Consider the following 22,596-nt stretch of genomic DNA (forward strand, 5'->3'; position numbering starts at 1 on the left):
AGTGCGTGCGAGCAAGGAGGCCTACAAACCTGACTCAGTTACACCAGCTCTGTCAGGAGGAATGGGCCAAAATTCACCCAACTTATTGTGGGAAGGTTGTGGAAGGCTACCTGAAACATTTGACTTAAGTTAAACAATTTAAAGGCAATGCTACCAAATACTAATTGAGTGTATGTAAACTTCTGACCCACTGGGAATGTAATGAAAGAAATAAAAGCTGAAATAAATCATTCTCTCTACTATTATTATGTCATTTCACATTCTTAAAATAAAGTGGTGATCCTAACTGACCTAAGACAGGGACTTTTTTACTAGGATTAAATTGTGAAAAACTGAGTTTAAATGTATTTGGCTAAGGTGTATGTAAACTTCAGACTAACTGTATATGTATGTATACATTTAATTATATTCTACTTGATTCTATTCTCTTCTCCTCACTTCTAGCTGAATGTTTCTTCCTGTCATTCTAATATTCCCTCAGACTTCAGCGTAGAGAAGTGGTGCCAGGACTACCATCTAAACCACCGTGCCCTTCAGACAGCAGACGCCATCAGGTCAGAGTTGACTGACATCCTGAAGAGAATAGAGCTGCCCATCTCAGAGACGTCCTTCGGAACCAAGACCAACACGCTCAACATCAAGAGAGCTCTGCTGGCAGGGTTCTTTATGCAGGTCGGTGGACAATGGAGACCATAGTGCTAGTGTAGAGGACGTCCCACTGCTCGCTTAAGCGTGTTCCGTTTCCTCCCGGTTCCACTTCCAAACCCGAGGTTAGCAATACCAAGGTTCAATTCCCGAAGGGATCGCATACGTGACCGCCCTCCTGAAGCGGGTCACGCCACTGAAAGCTAGCTTTTTCGGCCGCGCAAGAGGCAGATCATAATCTGCTACGTTAGCAACGCCGAGGTTCAATTCCCGAACGGATCACATACACATTAAACATCTGAATGAACTCACCGTCCTGTAACTCACCGTCCTGTATGGAAGTCAGTGTCCTGTATGGAAGTCACTGTCCTGTCACTTTCCATGAAGTAATTTGCTTAATGGCAAATATGAACTTCCTTTATCCCTGTTTTAGATTGCCCGTGATGTGGATGGTTCAGGAAACTACTTCATGTTGACCAACAGGCACATGGCTCAGGTCCACCCTGCCTCCAGCTATGGGGCCAAGGCACATCAATTGGGTTTGCCAGAGTGGGTGCTGTTCCATGAGTATTCTCTCTCGGAAAACAACTGTATCCGGATAGTCTCTGAAATCTCCCCTGCAGTGTAAGTCAATGGGCCAAACCAAGGCTCTTTCTCAATGCATTTTCCCTTGACTCCTCATGTCCGTTCTTATGTGCTCTTTTTCAAAATGCATTGGATGAGGTGAGAGGCCCCTCCCCTCTAACCTTCTCATCCAATGACCCCCCGAGGCCCCTCCCCTCTAACCTTCTCATCCGAGGCCCCTCCCCTGTAACCTTCTCATCCAATGACCCCCAAGGCCCCTCCCCTCTAACCTTCTCATCCAATGACCCCCCGAGGCCCCTCCCCTCTAACCTTCTCATCCGAGGCCCCTCCCCTGTAACCTTCTCATCCAATGACCCCCAAGGCCCCTCCCCTGTAACCTTCTCATCCAATGACCCCCGAGGCCCCTCCTCCCCTCTAACCTTCTCATCCAATGACCCCCGAGGCCCCTCCTCCCCTCTAACCTTCTCATCCAATGACCGCCGAGGCCCCTCCCCTCTAATCTTCTCATCCAATGGTTCATCCAGACCGCCCCACAGTATCTCTATAATATTAGTGTTGTATTCTCTCTGTAGGTTCATCCAGACCGCCCCACAGTATCTCTATAATATTAGTGTTGTATTCTCTCTGTAGGTTCATCCAGACCGCCCCACAGTATCTCTATAATATTAGTGTTGTATTCTCTCTGTAGGTTCATCCAGACCGCCCCACAGTATCTCTATAATATTAGTGTTGTATTCTCTCTGTAGGTTCATCCAGACCGCCCCACAGTATCTCTATAATATTAGTGTTGTATTCTCTCTGTAGGTTCATCCAGACGGCCCCACAGTATCTCTATAATATTAGTGTTGTATTCTCTCTGTAGGTTCATCCAGACGGCCCCACAGTATCTCTATAATATTAGTGTTGTATTCTCTCTGTAGGTTCATCCAGACGGCCCCACAGTATCTCTATAATATTAGTGTTGTATTCTCTCTGTAGGTTCATCCAGATGGCCCCACAGTATTTCTATTACAACCTGCCTCCTAGTGAAAGTAAAGACCTACTACAGCACATCCTGGACCGGGACGGATCTGGCCGTAAAGACAAGAAACAGACCCTGACAATCAACAGTAAAGCAGATAAGGACTGCAGTACAGTGGCTCAGTCTTATGACAGATGTGTGCTACAGTGACCCCTGGTAGAGAGTTTTAGCGCTGCGCTGACCTTCACAGCTAATTAGAACAGTGGTTCTCAGGGGGACCCCCAGACTTTTCACAATGTTGTTGTAGCTCTGAACTGTCACCCGATTGACTCAGCGATTAGACGAATCAGGTGTGTGAGCTGTGGAAGAGTTCAAATATATGGATCGGCGGGAGGGGTCGGCTGGGGGTCACCGAGAGGTTTGATAAAACCCCTGGATTCAATCACTGACTTGCTGTACAGTATTCTTCATTTCTTTAATTCAGTCAGGTGGTAACTGCCTTGGTAATTTGATATTACAGTAAATAATTAGCCTATATTCTAACAGAATATACCCCAATAAATGAATCCAGAGAGTCAAATCAGTTTGAACTCAAAACATCTGATATTCCTTAACAGAAAAATGCACAACTTCATTTTGGAAGAAATTGTTTGTACTGAAATGTTAATACATCACTATGTTTACATGAATCTGTAAATACAGTGCTTTGAACTATGACCAATGTCTAACGTGATTTATTTTGTCAAATTATACATTTCTCTAAAAACAGCTAGATAAAAACCACTGGGCTAAAGGGAACCGTTACGACATTATTCTCCGCTTAACAAAAATGATTCCAGTGGTCCCTTCCTTTCGATGTTTTGTATTGAATTTTACATTTGCAAAAAATAAAATAATCCCGAGGGGCTGTTTAAAAGACATCAGTCCTGTGGTTTACCAGAGTTTATTCTGTGTGTGTCGTAGTACGGTTGGTCACACGGTCAGGTATTCTTTGAGCTTGTCCATGATGGCTGACATCCTGTCTGCTGGGATGAGCATCACGGTTCGCTGCGGCTTCATGGGGACGTCGTCGAAGGACCACCGCCCACTCAGAACACTGTCCGTCTCCTCCTGCACTGAGTAGTGGAACTTCATGGTGGCTTGCTGTAGTGGAGACATGGACAAATGGTTAAGGCAGTGAAAAGGACAATTAAAAACGGGCCATTTAACTCACCAAGTGTAGCTTGAGTAGTCGTAAAACGAGTATAACTAGAGGAAGTTATGAATAGTGACTAGGGTTGGGGGTTGAAATGCGCCAATTCTCTTCATTTGGGACATTTGATAATTGGCTTTAATTTCTGAAGCCATAAGACTCCTGAACAGGTAATCAAATGGTTACCCAGACTATTTGCATTGTGTGCCCCCCCCACCCCTCTTTTACGCTGCTGCTACTCTCTGTTTATCTTATATGCATAGTCACTTTAACCATATCTACATACTACCTCAATCAGCCTGACTAACTGGTGTCTGTATGTAGCCTCTCTACTGCTACTCTCTGTTCATCATATATGCATAGTCACTTTAACCATATCTACATACTACCTCAATCAGCCTGACTAACTGGTGTCTGTATGTAGCCTCTCTACTGCTACTCTCTGTTCATCATATATGCATAGTCACTTTAACCATATCTACATACTACCTCAATCAGCCCGACTAACCGGTGTCTGTATGTAGCCTCTCTACTTTTATAGCCTGTCTTTTAATTTCTTTACCTACCTATTGTTCACCTAATACCTTTTTTGCACTATTGGCTAGAGCCTGTAAGTAAACATTTTACTGTAAGGTCTACTACACCTGTTGTTGTATTTGGCGCACGTGACAAATAAACTTTGATTTGAATTGAAATGGAATTGACTCCCAACCCTGACAGTGATATATCCAGGTCTCGTGGTGCTCCGCTGTGGAAGATGGGAAAACGAGAACGTTCCAGCTTTTGCTTGAATAGCTGATTGTAAGATCCAAGTAGAGGTAAGCAGCTGGTGGGGTGGAAACAAAATACCTTGTCCTCTCCCTCCTGAACTAGTGAAACTCTCTGTTGGCTGGGCTCCCTGCTTGTGTCATCAAACCCCTGCATCTTATCCAGAACGCTGTAACCCACCTGGTTTTCAACCTTCCCAAGTTCTCCCATGTCACCCTGCTCCTCCACACAGACACACACTCCACTAGCGTACAGTGGAAGCTCCCATCCACTACAAGACCATGGTGCTGGCCTGCGGAGCAGCAAGAGGAACTGACCTCCCTTCCTTCAGGCTCTGCTCAAACCCTACACCCCAACCTGAGTACTCCGTTCTGCCACCTAGGTAGCCAAGTGGTTAGAGTGGAGGGGAGGCAGATAGCCTAGTGGTTAGAGTGGAGGGGCGGCGGGTAGCCTAGTGGTTAGAGTGGAGGGGAGGCGGGTAGCCTAGTGGTTAGAGTGGGGGGGCCGGCGGGTAGCCTAGTGGTTAGAGTGGAGGGGCGGCAGGTGGCCTAGTGGTTAGAGTGGAGGGGAGGCGGGTAGCCTAGTGGTTAGAGTGGAGGGGAGGCGGGTAGCCTAGTGGTTAGAGTGGGGGGGCCGGCGGGTAGCCTAGTGGTTAGAGTGGAGGGGAGGCAGATAGCCTAGTGGTTAGAGTGGAGGGGCGGCGGGTAGCCTAGTGGTTAGAGTGGAGGGGCGGCGGGTAGCCTAGTGGTTAGAGTGGAGGGGCGGCGGGTAGCCTAGTGGTTAGAGTGGAGGGGCGGCGGGTAGCCTAGTGGTTAGAGTGGAGGGGCGGCGGGTAGCCTAGTGGTTAGAGTGGAGGGGCGGCGGGTAGCCTAGTGGTTAGAGTGGAGGGGAGGCGGGTAGCCTAGTGGTTAGAGTGGGGGGGCCGGCGGGTAGCCTAGTGGTTAGAGTGGAGGGGCGGCGGGTAGCCTAGTGGTTAGAGTGGAGGGGAGGCGGGTAGCCTAGTGGTTAGAGTGGAGGGGAGGCGGGTAGCCTAGTGGTTAGAGTGGAGGGGCGGCAAGTAGCCTAGTGGGTTGGTCAGTAACCTGAAAGGTTGCTGGATCAAATCCCAGAGCTGACAAGGTAAAAATGTCGTTCTGCCCCTGAACAAGGCAGTTAACCCACTGCTCCCCGGTAGGCCGGCATTATAAATAAGAATTTGATCTTAACTGACTTGCCTAGTTAAATAAAAAATTAATTTAAAAAAGTCAGAAACATACCTCATAGAAGAACTCCTCCTCTGCGTTGACGAACGTGAGCTCATCTTTAGGCGGCGCTCCTCTGGCAGGGATGGTCTTGGAGGGATCCTTATAGGTCTTGCAGATCATCAGACAGTAATGACACTTCCCACTGGGCTTGTTGCTGCTCTGGGCTTCTGCCATCTCCTCCCTGGAACATTCAATGATGTGGTCATGTTTTTATGGTAGTGTACTGACACAGTTTGTCTTCTTTCCATAGACAATAATACATACATGGAATTACTTTTGTACAAACAAACAAAAAAATATGTCGATGATTTTTAGCATTTGTTTATCCGGTGCAAAGTGACCCATATCTGAGACAAGCAGTTACATAATTGCAGGTCCATATTAAATCACCATGATTAAAAGGGTTAATCTACAGTAGCACACCCATAATGCATAGCAGGTTATTGACAGTGAACACAATGGTACATCGCCTGAGCGGCAGTCGAGTAATCTGAGAGCATGTCTGCTGACAGCGCAGTAATCTGAGAGCATGTCTTGCTGACAGCCCAGTAATCTGAGAGCATGTCTTGCGACAGCCCAGTAATCTGAGAGCATGTCTTGCTGACAGCCCAGTAATCTGAGAGCATGTCTTGCGACAGCCCAGTAATCTGAGAGCATGTCTTGCTGACAGCCCAGTAATCTGAGAGCATGTCTTGCTGACAGCCCAGTAATCTGAGAGCATGTCTTGCTGACAGCCCAGTAATCTGAGAGCATGTCTTGCTGACAGCCCAGTAATCTGAGAGCATGTCTTGCTGACAGCCCAGTAATCTGATAGCATGTCTTGCTGACAGCCCAGTAATCTGAGAGCATGTCTTGCTGACAGCCCAGTAATCTGATAGCATGTCTTGCTGACAGTCCAGTAATCTGAGAGCATGTCTTGCTGACAGCACAGTGTGCAGGGTATGCAACAGAAAATTTTGTAACATTATTAAATCTAAAACAAACAAACAAAAAAAATAGTTTCTAATTGGACACCTCCAGGTAGTCCATCCCTGTTTCAGTACGTTTTCTTTGGTTTTGTGACCTAATGAACATGACCCAGGTGGGATAACAGAGAGAAAGGGGAGGTAACTGACTCCGCTGTTTGGAGGGGCAGGATGATATGTGGGGGGTTAGAGTTAGAGACTCACTGTAGCTGTTTGTGAAGGGGCAGGGCAATCTGTGGGGGCACGTTGATGAACCTCTCGCTGAGCAGCAGTCCTACAGGCTTACTGGTGTCGTTGAGGACCTTCTCCAGATCGTCCGTCACACTATGGGGACAACTCTTCTCACATTGACCCAGGATCAGATCCTTTACCTCCTCCACACACTGGACACCCTGTGAACGGATCATAACACAGTTATTAACATAGCACCATAGACCTTATTCACCAGACTGCCGTGATTGTTCAAAATGCAGGCTAGAGCAGTAGGCAGGAAGAGGAAGTAGGCTACTACATTGAAGTCTATGGAAAACAGATCTTTCCTCAAGGTCGAACTTTTAAAATATCAGATTCAGACAGAGAAGAGTGAACGACAAACTTAAAAAAAAAAAATGTTTTTAAATTTAGCTAGGCAAGTCTGTTAAGAACAAATTCTTATTTACAATGACGGCCTACCGGGGAACAGTGGGTTAACTGACTTGTTCAGGGGCAGTTAGACAGATTTGTACCTTGTCAACTCGGGGATTCGATCTAGAAACCTTTCGGTTACTTGTCCAATCCCTCTAACCACTAGGCTCCCCGCCTCTAACCACTAGGCTCCCCGCCTCTAACCACTAGGCTCCCCGCCTCTAACCACTAGGCTCCCCGCCTCTAACCACTAGGCTCCCCGCCTCTAACCACTAGGCTCCCCGCCTCTAACCACTAGGCTCCCCGCCTCTAACCACTAGGCTCCCCGCCTCTAACCACTAGGCTCCCCGCCTCTAAACACTAGGCTCCCCGCCTCTAAACACTAGGCTCCCCGCCTCTAAACACTAGGCTCCCCGCCTCTAAACACTAGGCTCCCCGCCTCTAACCACTAGGCTCCCCGCCTCTAACCACTAGGCTCCCCGCCTCTAACCACTAGGCTCCCCGCCTCTAACCACTAGGCTACCCGCCTCTAACCACTAGGCTACCTGCCACCCCAAATAGATAACATATATGTGACTGTACCTACCTTTCTCTCAGTGAGGTTGAGCATGCTGATGAAACCAAACACTTCATCAGCTGGATCCTCGTCATCATCACTGTCCTCTGGCACCTCTGCTTGCTGACATCACAAAACATGCAAAATACATACATGATGCTACTGAACTCATAAAATTGTTCTCCATTGGATGTGGGGTTGGAAAACTGGAACTAGAAACACAAGCATTTCGCTACATCTGCTAAACATGTAGATCAGGAATACATTTTGATTTGAAGAGAGCATATTTCGGGAGTTTAATATGTCGCATATTTACTGATGGTCTGGTGTGTGAAAGATGCACCACGTCTTGTTTCTTACCCTGATGACGCTTCCGATATGATTCTGCTGGATGAGGAGATCGGTCAACTCGGATGTATTGACATGAGCCTTCAGAAACAGCTGTTGTAGGAGTTTCTTCACCCCATTGTAGTCATTGTGAGTAATGGTATGGGCCTCAAAGTCTACAATGACCTCCTGGAAACAAATACAAGTTTTTAATACAAGTCCCGAATCCCGATTCAATGTTTTGGACTGGAGGGGGACTCAGGGCGAATATGCTGCCAGTTTTAGTGTCAATACAGGTATCGATTGTTTGTTTGTCTAAATTACTCTTAAGGTTTTAAGTGTAAATGTCCATGATTTTTACTATTTAGCTAGTTAAATACTCTGAAGTTATCGACTGGCTATGTTCAGCATGTCCCTAACATACTTAACATTGTTAACTAGCTTGATATAAACAACAGTTGTTTGCTAGAAAAGCTAGTTAGCTAGCTAACCCCTCTAAACACGTTAGCCACTGCTAGCTAGCCTGCTAGGCCAGGAATGTAGCCAGTTCGCTACAGACATATATCGTACTTCATTAATCTCCTCTTCTGATCCGCTCTCATTCTCTCCTGAATCACCGTCGTCTTCCAATCCCTCGTCAGAGCTGTTATCCTCACTATCAACGGGATTTTCTCCCATTCCAACTGCTCGTCTTTTAGCTGAAGAAGCCATGCTGCCAAAACAGATACCACGCGTACGGGAAAGGACGAGGGGGATTAAAAGTGGAGTTGGAGTACTGAGACACTGTAGCGGCCATGTTGGATCAATTGCTGCATGCTTCGCTATGCTTGGAACGTCCATGTGTAGAACCGCAATGGCGTCCCGTTTCTCACGCTGACAGCAGAATGGAATAAACCATTTTGATGTAAAAGGGATATATATTGTATATAAATTATATTTAAAATATGTTAGAATATTGTTTACTGAACTGTTCCAGAAGAAAAAAAATAACGATGACTTTCTCTAATTGTAATTGTAGTGATAACATTCATTGTTATTGCTCAACTATTATCCTAACAAAACATGACTATTTTGTTGTCCCCTATTTCCTCGTTTTTAGTAGTAGCCATGAAGCCAGCTGGAGGGAGAGCTTGAGGTACAGTGTTTGTGTACATCCAATTTTTGTTGATTGTCTACGGTTTCTGTTGATTTTCTGTTGACTTGAAAACGAAAACTAGTTAGCTCAATAGTTAAAGCATGATAAGATATTGTGTGTGCAGTTGTTATTGTTTTATGGTTGCGCCAACGATGCCAAGTAAATGTGTCGCCTTGGCTCACAAGAAGTGACAGCTCCATATTTGAATTGTGTTGCATAACATAACAGCATTGCAAGTACATAACACGTACAGTACGCTGGTGCATGAAATACCTAAGCTCTACAGCTGACTGAATAACACCGCATGCCTCTAAATGATAAATGGTCCCAAGCAATGAAAACAGTTGATTCATGGCTCAACAGCGTTGTTATCAGTAGGCGACATATGCCAGGCGCTGGGTGTAACGTTAGCCCTCTATGGGTTACACCCCCCCGTCAACCTTCTGTTCTGAAGCTACTACACAGGGTCAGTCATTCAGTTTATAATCTTACTAAATAGAGTAAATCTGCATTGAGTGGATTTTTTATTTTTTTATGTGTTCCCGATTTTCATCATTGACCTCGTTGCTGACTGTAACATTTCCGTTGTATACCTTGTCTTATTCCACAGGGCTCTGAGTCATCTGTCGAAATGCATGTGCTGCTTCTGAAAGAACCAAGAGAGGGAGGCTCTGGACCAGATCCTTACATCAAGGTACAGTAGAGACACATATTTTGTATTGACATGTGCATTCTATTCTGTTCTATTCAATCCTATTCTATTATACTCTACACCTGGTATAATCCATTATACAACGGGTGGTTCTAATCCTGAATGCTGATCGGTTAAAAACGCATTTTAGCGCCAGTGTCTGTTCCACAAGTTACCAACCGGTTAAATCTATGACTTAAAATGCCTATTTACTCTGTTCCATCTGACTGCTGCAATCCACTGTCTCATCAGCCCAGCCAGGCAATTTATAAACTTTATCTCCACTATAAGATGCATCTGGACATTATCTCACATTTCTTTTAGACTAACATTTAGTTTTCAACATGTTTTATATAAACCTTGTTCTCTGTCTCTCTGACATTTGCAACATTGTTTCAAAATTCAATCTCCAGCTGTCCCATAGTAATGAACTTGTTGGGATTCGGGACGAAACAGACAGGCAATTTTATTTATTTATTTTATTTCACCTTGTTCTCAAATAGCCAGGTAGGCCATTTGAGAACAAGTTCTCATTTACAACTGCGACCTGGCCAAGATAAAGCAAAGCAGTGTGACACAAACAACAACACAGAGTTACACATGGAATAAACAAACGTACAGTCAATAACGCAATAGAAAAAGTCTATATACAGTGTGTGCAAATGGTGTGAGGAGGTAAGGCAATAAATAGGCCATAGTAATTACAATTTAGCACATTAACACTGGAGTGATAGATGTGCAGATGATGATGTGCAAGTAGAAATACTGGTGTGCAAAAGAGCAAAAAAATTTAACAAAAACAATATGGGGATGAGGTAGGTAGATTCGCATGCAGCGTTTCTCAGCCAGTCTAAATCATGAATCAGCTGGCATAATTTTTATGGATATATACTGTACAAACAGGTAAAACTAAACGAAATGCAGCTAGTTTGCAGTCTTTCCAGCTTCAGTATGAAGTGATTGTGTTTAGCTGTGTTGTTGGCTAGCTCCTCTGAACAACAGTGTCCTGATGAGAGAGCACATTTTCTATGCCAGGTGAAATCGTGGATCATTACCTGATTGTTATGGATGTATACAAATAAATGTCACTAGAAAACAGCTTAAACAAATGCAAATGCGGCTACTTTGCTGTTAATCTGTCTGGGATAAGAACGTTGCCAGCCAGTATGGCAATGGACATTTAGAATGAACGACTGGGTCGCGTCCATAGATACAGAACAAAAAGACTGAACGACTGGGTCGCGTCCATAGATACAGAACAAAAAGACTGAACGACAGGGTCACTCACGTCCATAGATACAGAACAAAAAGACTGAACGACTGGGTCGCGTCCATAGATACAGAACAAAAAGACTGAACGCTGGGTCGCGTCCATAGATACAGAACAAAAAGACTGAACGATTGGGTCGCGTCCATAGATACAGAACAAAAAGACTGAACGACTGGGTCGCGTCCATAGATACAGAACAAAAAGACTGAACGACTGGGTCGCGTCCATAGATACAGAACAAAAAGACTGAACGACTGGGTCGCGTCCATAGATACAGAACAAAAAGACTGAACGACTGGGTCGCGTCCATAGATACAGAACAAAAAGACTGAACGACTGGGTCGCGTCCATAGATACAGAACAAAAAGACTGAACGACTGGGTCGCGTCCATAGATACAGAACAAAAAGACTGAACGACTGGGTCGCGTCCATAGATACAGAACAAAAAGACTGAACGACTGGGTCGCGTCCATAGATACAGAACAAAAAGACTGAACGACTGGGTCGCGTCCATAGATACAGAACAAAAAGACTGAACGACTGGGTCGCGTCCATAGAAACAGAACAAAAAGACTTAACGACTGGGTCGCGTCCATAGATACAGAACAAAAAGACTGAACGACTGGGTCGCGTCCATAGATACAGAACAAAAAGACTGAACGACTGGGTCGCGTCCATAGATACAGAACAAAAAGACTGAACGACTGGGTCGCGTCCATAGATACAGAACAAAAAGACTGAACGACTGAGTCGCGTCCATAGATACAGAACAAAAAGACTGAACGACTGGGTCGCGTCCATAGATACAGAACAAAAAGACTGAACGACTGGGTCGCGTCCATAGATACAGAACAAAAAGACTGAACGACTGGGTCGCGTCCATAGATACAGAACAAAAAGACTGAACGACTGGGTCGCGTCCATAGATACAGAACAAAAAGACTGAACGACTGGGTCGCGTCTCTGGCAACCGAACCGATAGAACGAACGACCAGCCGGCCTGGGTAGCAACCCTAGATTTCTGTCAGGACTATATCTTGTGGAAGGATAAAAGTGATAATGCCCTCAAAGCCGGTGTTTTGGTGGGTATACTGGAACGGTTTGCCAATAACAACACCGTCACAATATAACCTCGAAACACCGGCTTCTCGGGCATAATAACCTAAATGTATAATGGGTGACTGTGTAACAGTGAAATCGATTTGATTTGATTTACAGAACTCTCAACTTTGTATTTACAGGAGCTGGCATCCCGTGGACACAAAGCAACCTTAATTCCTGTGCTGTCTTTTACATTTGTGTCCTTGAACACTTTGTCAGACAAGGTGAATACCATTTATATATACATCAAAGTGTTGATTTTTTAAGATCGAAAGCTTGGTAACATTTTACTGGGACACCAAGCGTCATAACTACCAAGGTAGTTACTTTATGACTGGTTATGACACCTACATTAGAGTGTCAAAACCCCTAAAACCTACCAAGGTAGTTACTTTATGGCTGGTTATGACACTGACTAAACCTACCAAGGTAGTTACTTTATGGCTGGTTATGACACTGACTAAACCTACCAAGGTAGTTACTTTATGGCTGGTTAGGACACTGACTAAACCTACCAAGGTAGTTACTTTATGGCTGGTTATGACACTGACTAAACCTACCAAGGTAGTTACTTTATGGCTGGTTAGGACACTGACTAAACCTACCAAGGTAGTTACTTTATGGCTGGTTAGGACACTGACTAAACCTACCACACAAGGTAGAACATTCCATTCCACCATAGCCTACTGGTCAACAGTATGTTTATGTTATATAATAGTTTCTGAAATTGACTATATTAAATTATCTTTATAATCACACATAAATTGACGTCAGACATGCACCTCCCCACAATGCTCTATTGTTGATGACTGGGATGAATGCAGGAGCAGATTTCAGGGGCAGGACAAGACGCCTTTTTGACTGATTGACGTAAGAGCGTGTACGTGATAGGCCTACCTGGCTTTATTGGCTTGTAGGATTATGATGGACATAATGCTTCGTGACAGTGTCATAAAGTGTATTTTCGTAGTCCAAGTAAAGTGACGAAGTATGGTCATAATGCTTCGTGACAGTGTCATAGTGTATTTTCTGCAAGTTATTTAAAATATGATTGGGGGAAAAAAACACGACTGTAAAGAAATTAATTATTACAACAACAACAAAGAAACAAACTTTCAAAACGAAAGGAAACTTCTTGGCAGGGAAAAACACATTTGAATAAATGTGGGTTTTGACACTCTGATGTAGGTGTCATAACCAGCCATAAAATAACGCAATATATTTAACAACAGGTGTGTGTGTGTATGTATATATATATATATATGGGTCATGACAGTGTTATGACCATGTTATGACAAGTAATGTCAGCTGTTATGACATGGTTATTACAGCGTCATAACGTGTTATGACAATTGGGGTGTCAAGTAAAGTGTTACTGAACGTTGTACTGTTTGGTTTATGTTTAGTAGTCGTTATACAGCTGTTCTCTCTACTACTGCAGCTGTTTCAACCAGAACAACATGGCGGCCTGATTTTTACCAGCCCGAGGGCAGTGGAGGCAGTCAGAATGTGTCTTGAAGATGATGAAAGAAGGGAACGTGAGTAGATGTCATGTGAAGTTTTAATAAACTATGTACTGTAAATGCCTCCCCGTCAACAAATTGTCATTGTCAGGAAAGGATAGGTCTCCTGTGCCTTAGTCTTGTGCGTTTTCAGATGGACAAAAGTCAACACTCGTTAGTGTATGTAAGCTACTCGTTTTAATTTCTGTTTTCTATTATAGAGTGGAACAATGACATAAAAGACAAATGGAATGCCAAGTCCATCTATGTTGTTGGGAAGGCTACTGCAGCGTTAGGTGAGTAATTGATCACCAACATTGTGTAAACTTACTGGAATTAAGCACTTCTATTCAGCATGGAGTTCTTTGTAGTTTACAACGCCTTCATGTCTCTAAAGTGATGTCTCTCCTTTGTTTCACTGAGAGGATCTTGTCATATATCACTTGGAGGCCTAGTTATATAAAAAAAAAAAATACCTGGGATATATACTGTAAACTCAGTGGCCAGTCTATTAGGTACACCCATCAAGTACTTGATAGGACACCCCTTTGCATCCAGAACAGCCTGAATTCTCTGGGGAGTGGAACCGTTGCTCAATTGGTATCAAGGGACCTAACGTGTGCCAGGAAAACATTCCCCACACCATCACACCACCGCCACCAGCCTGTACCGTTTTGACACCAGGCAGAATGGGGGCCATGGACTCACGCTACTTACACCAAATCATGACTCTGCCATCAGCATGACCTAACAGGAACCGTGATTCATTGAACCAGGCAATTTGTTCCACTCTTCATTTGTCCAGTGTTGGTGATGGAAGTGCCCACTGGAGCTGCTTCTTCCTGTTTGTATCTGATAGGAGGAGAACCCGGTGTGGTCGTCTGTAGTGGTGTGGTGGTCTGTAGTTGTGTGGTGGTCTGAAGTGGTGTGGTCGTCTGTAGGTCTGTGGTTGTCTGTAGTGGTGTGGTCGTCTGTAGTGGTGTGGTCGTCGGTAGGGCTGTGGTCGTCTGTAGGGCTGTGGTCGTCTGTAGGGCTGTGGTCGTCTGTAGGGCTGTGGTCGTCTGTAGGGCTGTGGTCGTCGGTAGGGCTGTGGTCGTCGGTAGGGCTGTGGTCGGCTGTGGTCGTCTGTAGGGTTGTGGTCGTCTGTAGGGCTGTGGTCGGCTGTGGTCGTCTGTAGGGTTGTGGTCGTCTGTAGGGTTGTGGTCGTCGGTAGGGCTGTAGTCGTCGGTAGGGCTGTAGTCGTCGGTAGGGCTGTGGTCGTCAGTAGGGCTGTGGTCGTCTGTCTAGTAAGAAAAAGCTTTCCTTGCCTCAGGCTGCTCAGCTGTTCTCTCAAGTGATCATACTATTCTCAATTGAATCTTGTCTTTACTAATATGTCAGTTTTTTTTTAACTTATAATGGCCCATTATCAATGGACAGGGGCAGGAACAGGGGAAAAATGACATGTCATCTGTATGCACTTGAATAGCGAATGGAGGCCGCACGCTTTCCCACCGGTCCGTTTTGTAGGCTACTTGGGTTTTATAGCGGAGCATTATGAGCAGCTGAGGAATAAATATAAGAAGCCTCATTTCCCTCCATGTATCCACCACTGTTTGAGGAGCATGCTCTCGCTGCCCCGACAGGTGATATTCCACCCAAACTCTGTATGCCACGGGCTCTCCAACTTTGTTCCTGCAGCTACCCATTGATTAATTTTGGGAAACCAAGTAAAATCTGTTCGGAGAAAATCGACAGTAACTTATTTTCACAACAAAACATCCAGTATTTCAGTAAACCGTTGACAGCCCGTCTGCGTGCTCGAGAAAGGAGTACAGGAGAGAGAGGAGGAGATGGAAACGAATACCGGTGGGATATTCTGTAATGCTATAAATGTAATGTGTCGCCCAATTAATTATGAAAATATTTTAAAAATCCCCATTACTAGGCTATTCAAATACAAATTCATAATCCTATATGCATAAGCTCTAATATGCTTATGGATGTTTTGAATGATTTATCACCTTAGAAAGCTCTGTCCATTTCGTTGTGTTAGGCTTTTAAACAACATCCACAACAATCATGTTTTACTCTGTTTCAAACTGCTGTTGAACTTCTGTCTTCAAATTGATCATCACAGTGAGGTGAGTTTTAAAAGTAAGATAGGCCAACTGAGTGCTGAGTACCAGGCAGTTAGGACCTGATGGAGGGACAATAGAGCCCTGAGTACCAGACCATTAGGACCTGATGGAGGGACAGTAGAGCCCTGAGTTCCAGGCCATTAGGACCTGATGGAGGGACAGTAAAGCCCTGAGTACCAGGCCATTAGGACCTGATTAGAGGACAATAGACTGCTGAGTACCAGGCAGTTAGGACCTGATGGAGGGACAATAGAGCCCTGAGTACCAGGCCATTAGGACCTGATGGAGGGACAATAGAGCCCTGAGTTCCAGGCCATTAGGACCTGATGGAGGGACAATAGAGCCCTGAGTTCCAGGCCATTAGGACCTGATGGTCTGTTGGAAATTTACTGCGTTCATGACTGCCAGTGTGGCAGTAATAAGGTCACTGCAACAGCCCTAGTCATCTGCTGCAATAGCCCGTCTGTGACAAGGACAGAGAGTTGCACGTTCCGAGATGCCGTTCTGCACACACACCACTGTTGAAATGCGTCGTTATTTGCCTGTTTGAGGCCCACCTGTTAGCATGCACCATTCTTTCCATTCTCTTCCGAACTCTCATCAACGAGTTGTTTTCACCCACAGGACTGCCGCTGACTGGATGTTGTTTGTTTGTTGCGTCATTGTCGGTAAACCCTTAGTCACTGTTGTGCGTGAAATGCCCTGGAGGGCGGCCGTTTCTGAGATACGGGAACCGGCGCGTCTGGCACCAACGACCATAACACGCTCAAAGTCGTTTAGGCAACTTGTTTTTCCCCACTCTAACGTTCAATCGAACAGTAACTGAAAGCATCGATGCCTGTCTGCCTGTTTTATTATAGCAAGCCACGGCCACGTGACTCACTGTCTGTAAGGAGAGAACCATTTTTGTGAACGGGATGGTGTACCTAATAAACTGGCAGCTGAGTGTAATAAAATTAAAAAAACTGTAAATATCACAGAGTGAGGCTTTAATGAGATGGAACTAGATATAGTATGTGTGGCAGGCACCTGGATGTCACAGTAACGTGTCAACCATGTTACCACTAGCCTGCAGTCAGCTGGAAATGACTTTTCCACAAGTGACAGTTTACTGACATCTTGCTGCCTTGTCTTTATAGAGGGCAGGTGGCAGGTGCAATACTCTCTAGGTATCTGTACTGTTCCGTTTACCTCTGATTATTGGGAAGGAATTACAGGGTTGTTCTGTTAACGTTTCAGCTAAAGTTTGAGTGTATTGAACTGTTATCTGCATCAAAACACTTTCTAAGAATGTTTAGGGTGTTCATTCATGTGTAGAATAATGACTACATGTATTAATGTGATAAACTACATGTATTACTATCATAAACTACTATATGTATTACTATCATAAACTACTACATGTATTAATGTCATAAACTACATGTATTAATATCATAAACTACTACATGTATTAATGTCATAAACTACATGTATTACTATCATAAACTACTACATGTATTAATGTCATAAACTACATGTATTACTGTCATAAACTACTACATGTATTAATGTCATAAACTACATGTATTACTATCATAAACTGCTACATGTATTAATGTCATAAACTACTACATGTATTAACGTCATAAACTACATGTATTACTATCATAAACTACTACATGTATTAATGTCATAAACTACTACATGTATTAATGTCATAAACTACATGTATTACTATCATAAACTACTACATGTATTAATGTCATAAACTACTACATGTATTAATGTCATAAACTACTATATGTATTAATGTCATAAACTACTATATGTATTACTGTCATAAACTACTACATGTATTACTGTCATAAACTACTACATGTATTACTATCATAAACTACTATATGTATTACTATCATAAACTACTACATGTATTAATGTCATAAACTACATGTATTAATATCATAAACTACTACATGTATTAATGTCATAAACTACATGTATTACTATCATAAACTACTACATGTATTAATGTCATAAACTACATGTATTACTGTCATAAACTACTACATGTATTAATGTCATAAACTACATGTATTACTATCATAAACTGCTACATGTATTAATGTCATAAACTACTACATGTATTAACGTCATAAACTACATGTATTACTATCATAAACTACTACATGTATTAATGTCATAAACTACTACATGTATTAATGTCATAAACTACTATATGTATTAATGTCATAAACTACTATATGTATTACTGTCATAAACTACTACATGTATTACTGTCATAAACTACTACATGTATTACTATCATAAACTGCTACATGTATTAATGCCATAAACTACTACATGTATTCATATCATAATGAATACTAATGTATTAATATCATAAACTACTACATGTATTAATGCCATAAACTACTACATGTATTAATATCATAAACTACTACATGTATTAATGCCCTAAACTACTACATGTATTCATATCATAATGAATACTAATGTATTAATGTCATAAATTACTACATATATTAATATTATAATGAATACTAATGTATTAATGTCATAAACTACATGTATTAATATCATAAACTACTACATGTATTAATGTCATAAACTACATGTATTACTATCATAAACTACTACATGTATTAATGTCATAAACTACATGTATTACTGTCATAAACTACTACATGTATTAATGTCATAAACTACATGTATTACTATCATAAACTGCTACATGTATTAATGTCATAAACTACTACATGTATTAACGTCATAAACTACATGTATTACTATCATAAACTACTACATGTATTAATGTCATAAACTACTACATGTATTAATGTCATAAACTACTATATGTATTAATGTCATAAACTACTATATGTATTACTGTCATAAACTACTACATGTATTACTGTCATAAACTACTACATGTATTACTATCATAAACTACTATATGTATTACTATCATAAACTACTACATGTATTAATGTCATAAACTACATGTATTAATATCATAAACTACTACATGTATTAATGTCATAAACTACATGTATTACTATCATAAACTACTACATGTATTAATGTCATAAACTACATGTATTACTGTCATAAACTACTACATGTATTAATGTCATAAACTACATGTATTACTATCATAAACTGCTACATGTATTAATGTCATAAACTACTACATGTATTAACGTCATAAACTACATGTATTACTATCATAAACTACTACATGTATTAATGTCATAAACTACTACATGTATTAATGTCATAAACTACTATATGTATTAATGTCATAAACTACTATATGTATTACTGTCATAAACTACTACATGTATTACTGTCATAAACTACTACATGTATTACTATCATAAACTACTACATGTATTAATGCCATAAACTACTACATGTATTCATATCATAATGAATACTAATGTATTAATATCATAAACTACTACATGTATTAATGCCATAAACTACTACATGTATTAATATCATAAACTACTACATGTATTAATGCCCTAAACTACTACATGTATTCATATCATAATGAATACTAATGTATTAATGTCATAAATTACTACATATATTAATATTATAATGAATACTAATGTATTAATGTCATAAACTACTAATGTATTAATATCATAATGAATACTAATGTATTAATGTCATAAACTACTACATGTATTAATATCATAAACTACTACATGTATTAATATCATAAACTACTAATGTATTAATATCATAATGAATACTAATGTATTAATGTCATAAACTACTACATGAATTAATGCCATAAACTACTACATGTATTAATATCATAAACTACTACATGTATTAATATCATAAACTACTACATGTATTAATATCATAAACTACTATATGTATTAATATCATAAACTACTATATGTATTAATATCATAAACTACTACATGTATTCATGTCATTAGATGAAAAGTAGGTTTCTTTTTGGTATTATATTTCAGTAATCAGTTGTCTGTTTTTCTTCCGTAGTGGAAAACCTAGGTCTGGTCCCCCTGGGAGAGGACACTGGGACTGCAGATGTTCTCTCGCGCCTCATCCTTGAACGTATGACAGTTATTTACATTTACATTTACGTCATTTAGTAGACGCTCTTATCCAGAGCGACTTACAAATTGGTGCATTCACCTTATGATATCCAGTGGAACAACCACTTTACAATAGTACATCTATATCTTTTTTTTTTCGGGGGGGGGGGGGTTTAGAAGGATTACTATATCCTATCCCAGGTATTCCTTAAAGAGGTGGGGTTTCAGGTGTCTACGGAAGGTGGTGATTGACTCCGCTGTCCTGGCGTCGTGAGGGAGCTTGTTCCACCATTGGGGTGCCAGAGCAGCGAACAGTTTTGACTGCAACTACACTGAACAAAAATATAAACGCAACATGCAAAGCGTTGGTCCCACGTTTCATGACTTGAAATAAAAGATCCTAGAAATTTTCCATACACACAAAAAGCTTATTTCTCTCAAATTTGGTTAGTGAACATTTCTCCGTTGCCACGATAACCCAGTTTTGTCACACAGCACAATGCCACAGATGTCTCAAGTTTTGAGGGAGCGTGCAATTGGCATGCTGACTGCAGGAATGTCCACCAGAGCTGTTGCCAGATAATTGAATGTTAATTTCTCTACCATAAGCCGCCTCCAATGTTGTTTTAGAGAATTTGGCAGTACGTCCAGCCGGCCTCACAAGCTCATCTGCGTACTCGTTGTCCTCACCAGGGTCTTGTCCTGACTGCAGTTTGGCGTCGAAACCGACTTCAGTGGGAAAATGCTCACGTTCGATGGCCACTGGCACGCTGGAGAAGTGTTCTCTTCACGGATGAAACACGGTTTCAACTGTATCGGGCAGATGGCAGACAGCGTTGTGTGAGCAAGCAGTTTGCTGATGTCAACGTTGTGAACAGAGTGCCCCATGGTGGCGGTGGGGTTATAGTATGGGCAGGCATAAGCTACGGACAACGAACACAATTGCATTTCATTGATGGAAATTTGAATGCACAGAGATACCGTGACGAGATACTGAGGCCCATTGTTGGGCCATTCATCAGTCAACATCACCTCATGTTTCAGCATGATAATGCATGGCCCCATGTCGCAAGGGTCTGTACACAATTCCTGGAAGCTGAAAATGTCCCAGTTCTTCCATGGCCTGCATACTCACCAGACATGACACCCATTGAGCATGTTTGGGATGCTCTGGGTCGGCGTGTACGACAGAGTGTTCCAGTTCCCACCAATATCCAGAAACTTCGCGCAGCAATTGAAGAGGAGTGGGAAAACATTCCAAGGGCCACAATCAACAGCCTGATCAACTCTATGTGAAGGAGATGTGTCGCGCTGCATGAGGCAAACGTTGGTCACACCAGATACTGACTGGTTTTCTGATCCACGCCACTAACTGTTTTTTTTAAAGGTATCTGCGAAAAACAGATGCATATCTGTATTCCCAGTTATGTGGAATCCATAAATTAATTAATTTCAATTAACTGTTTTCGTTATATGAACTGTAACTCAGTAAAATCTTTGAAATTGTTGCATGTTGCGTTTTATTTTTGTATTATATTGAGCTGGCTAACTATACCTACATTCTGGCTTGATATAGGAGAGGACACCAATATATTACCACTTTTCTTCCCCTGTGGTTCTATTAAAAGAGAAGTTTTACCTACTGCTTTGAGGGAAAACGGTAAGTTTCCTCTATTACGACTTACTTAAATGCATTCTAACTAATATTTTTAATACCCATGAATACTGTACTATTTATAAGGTAGTATCTAATACCATAGGTGACATTCATTTCATGATGTTTTTTTTTAGGAGTTCCTCTAGACACACTGATGGTTTATCAGACAGCTCAACATCCAGACCTGGAGAAGAACCTGAAGAACCATTTTACAGAGCAGGTACAGGAAGCATCAACAAGCGGGACTTTCCCCTCAAAACACTATCCCATATATACGCTAGTTATACACTAATCATCATGGTTTGGGCTCTGTCCACACACAGGGTGTTCCAGCCAGCATTGCTTTCTTCAGCCCATCGGGAGTCAAGTTCTGCTTGGAAACTGTGAGAAGACTGTCAGGTGAACAACTTAAGCAGATAAAGGTAAAACGTTTCTAGTTTTTCGATGTAACTTTAAAGTGACTGTGGATATCTTCTTTGAGCTTGTGATGCTATACTGCCAATACAATGGAACTTAATGTTGTGTTGTTTTGTCTTCCAGTTTGCAGCCATAGGACCCACCACAGCAGATGCCATGACAGCAGAGGGGCTATCGGTTAGCTGCTCAGCGGACAAACCTACAGCTGAGCACCTAGCCACAGGGATAGCAAAGGCTCTACAGTGACAGACTGACGAGACGGACCACAAACCAACCTGAAAACTTGATCCGTCCCCCATCACTTTCTCAATCAGCCTCTGAAATGGATTGTGATATTGCATTCTTTGGGATTGCTTTATCTCTCTGAAGTATTTGCTATTATTTGTGGCTTTTTATGCCATATTTTGATCCCGGTAACCATCTGTATATTTATTATATTGTCATGTTTTGTTGTGCACCACAGAGATATTGTAATGCTTTATGCCTATTTGTTGACACTGAATGTATCAAATCATGCTCTTATAAACTTGTGAATACACTGAGCTGATAGAAGTATTGTTTTTATGGTAAAACATTGAGACAATTATTTTATTGTGCCACACTAGGCAGGTAGCCTAGCGGTTAGAGGGGTTGGTCAGTAACCTGAAAGGTTGCTAGATTGAATCCCTGAGTTGACAAGGTAAAAATCTGTCCTTCTGCCCTTGAACAAGGCAGTTAAGCCCACTGTTTCCCGGTTGGTCTCATTATAAATAG

At 42.0% G+C, this 22,596-nt stretch overlaps 3 protein-coding genes across 5 annotated transcripts in view; 2 read left to right on the forward strand and 1 right to left on the reverse strand.

Moving 5' to 3' along the window:
* LOC106593079 (putative pre-mRNA-splicing factor ATP-dependent RNA helicase DHX32) overlaps positions 1-2,908 on the forward strand; it is a 25,849-nt gene extending 22,941 nt beyond the window's left edge. The window contains exons 11-13 of the mRNA XM_045701162.2: positions 482-672; positions 1,079-1,269; positions 2,209-2,908. Coding sequence (XP_045557118.2) covers positions 482-672; positions 1,079-1,269; positions 2,209-2,401 — 575 coding nt within the window. The 3' untranslated portion in view covers positions 2,402-2,908. The remainder of the gene's footprint in view (positions 1-481; positions 673-1,078; positions 1,270-2,208) is intronic.
* Positions 2,772-8,623, reverse strand: LOC106593752 (protein BCCIP homolog). The gene is made up of 6 exons (XM_045701163.2): positions 8,438-8,623; positions 7,901-8,056; positions 7,571-7,663; positions 6,565-6,752; positions 5,408-5,576; positions 2,772-3,334 (listed from the first exon to the last, which is right to left on the reverse strand). Exons 1-6 carry the CDS (start codon positions 8,576-8,578, stop codon positions 3,164-3,166), a joined length of 918 nt encoding a protein of 305 aa, XP_045557119.2. The 5' UTR covers positions 8,579-8,623; the 3' UTR covers positions 2,772-3,163.
* uros (uroporphyrinogen III synthase) lies at positions 7,939-22,385 on the forward strand. Of its 3 annotated transcripts, XM_045700428.2 has the most exons (11): positions 7,939-8,163; positions 8,967-9,002; positions 9,613-9,696; positions 12,206-12,289; positions 13,507-13,603; positions 13,789-13,863; positions 19,714-19,788; positions 21,346-21,429; positions 21,561-21,646; positions 21,750-21,848; positions 21,967-22,385. In XM_045700428.2, the coding sequence occupies exons 3-11, from the start codon at positions 9,634-9,636 to the stop codon at positions 22,087-22,089; spliced, it is 786 nt and encodes a 261-aa protein (XP_045556384.1). In that variant the 5' UTR covers positions 7,939-8,163; positions 8,967-9,002; positions 9,613-9,633; the 3' UTR covers positions 22,090-22,385. The 3 variants fall into 3 exon arrangements, with proteins under 3 accessions (XP_045556384.1, XP_045556383.2, NP_001135006.1); XM_045700427.2 differs by lacking the exons at positions 7,939-8,163; positions 8,967-9,002 and adding an exon at positions 9,137-9,468; NM_001141534.2 differs by lacking the exons at positions 7,939-8,163; positions 8,967-9,002 and adding an exon at positions 9,457-9,468 and having other exon boundaries at positions 21,733-21,848; positions 21,967-22,384.
* Positions 22,386-22,596: the final 211 nt, after the last annotated feature.

This window comes from Salmo salar, chromosome 18, assembly GCF_965601325.2.
Source record: "Salmo salar chromosome 18, fSalSal1, whole genome shotgun sequence".
NCBI classification, from domain to species: domain Eukaryota; kingdom Metazoa; phylum Chordata; class Actinopteri; order Salmoniformes; family Salmonidae; genus Salmo; species Salmo salar.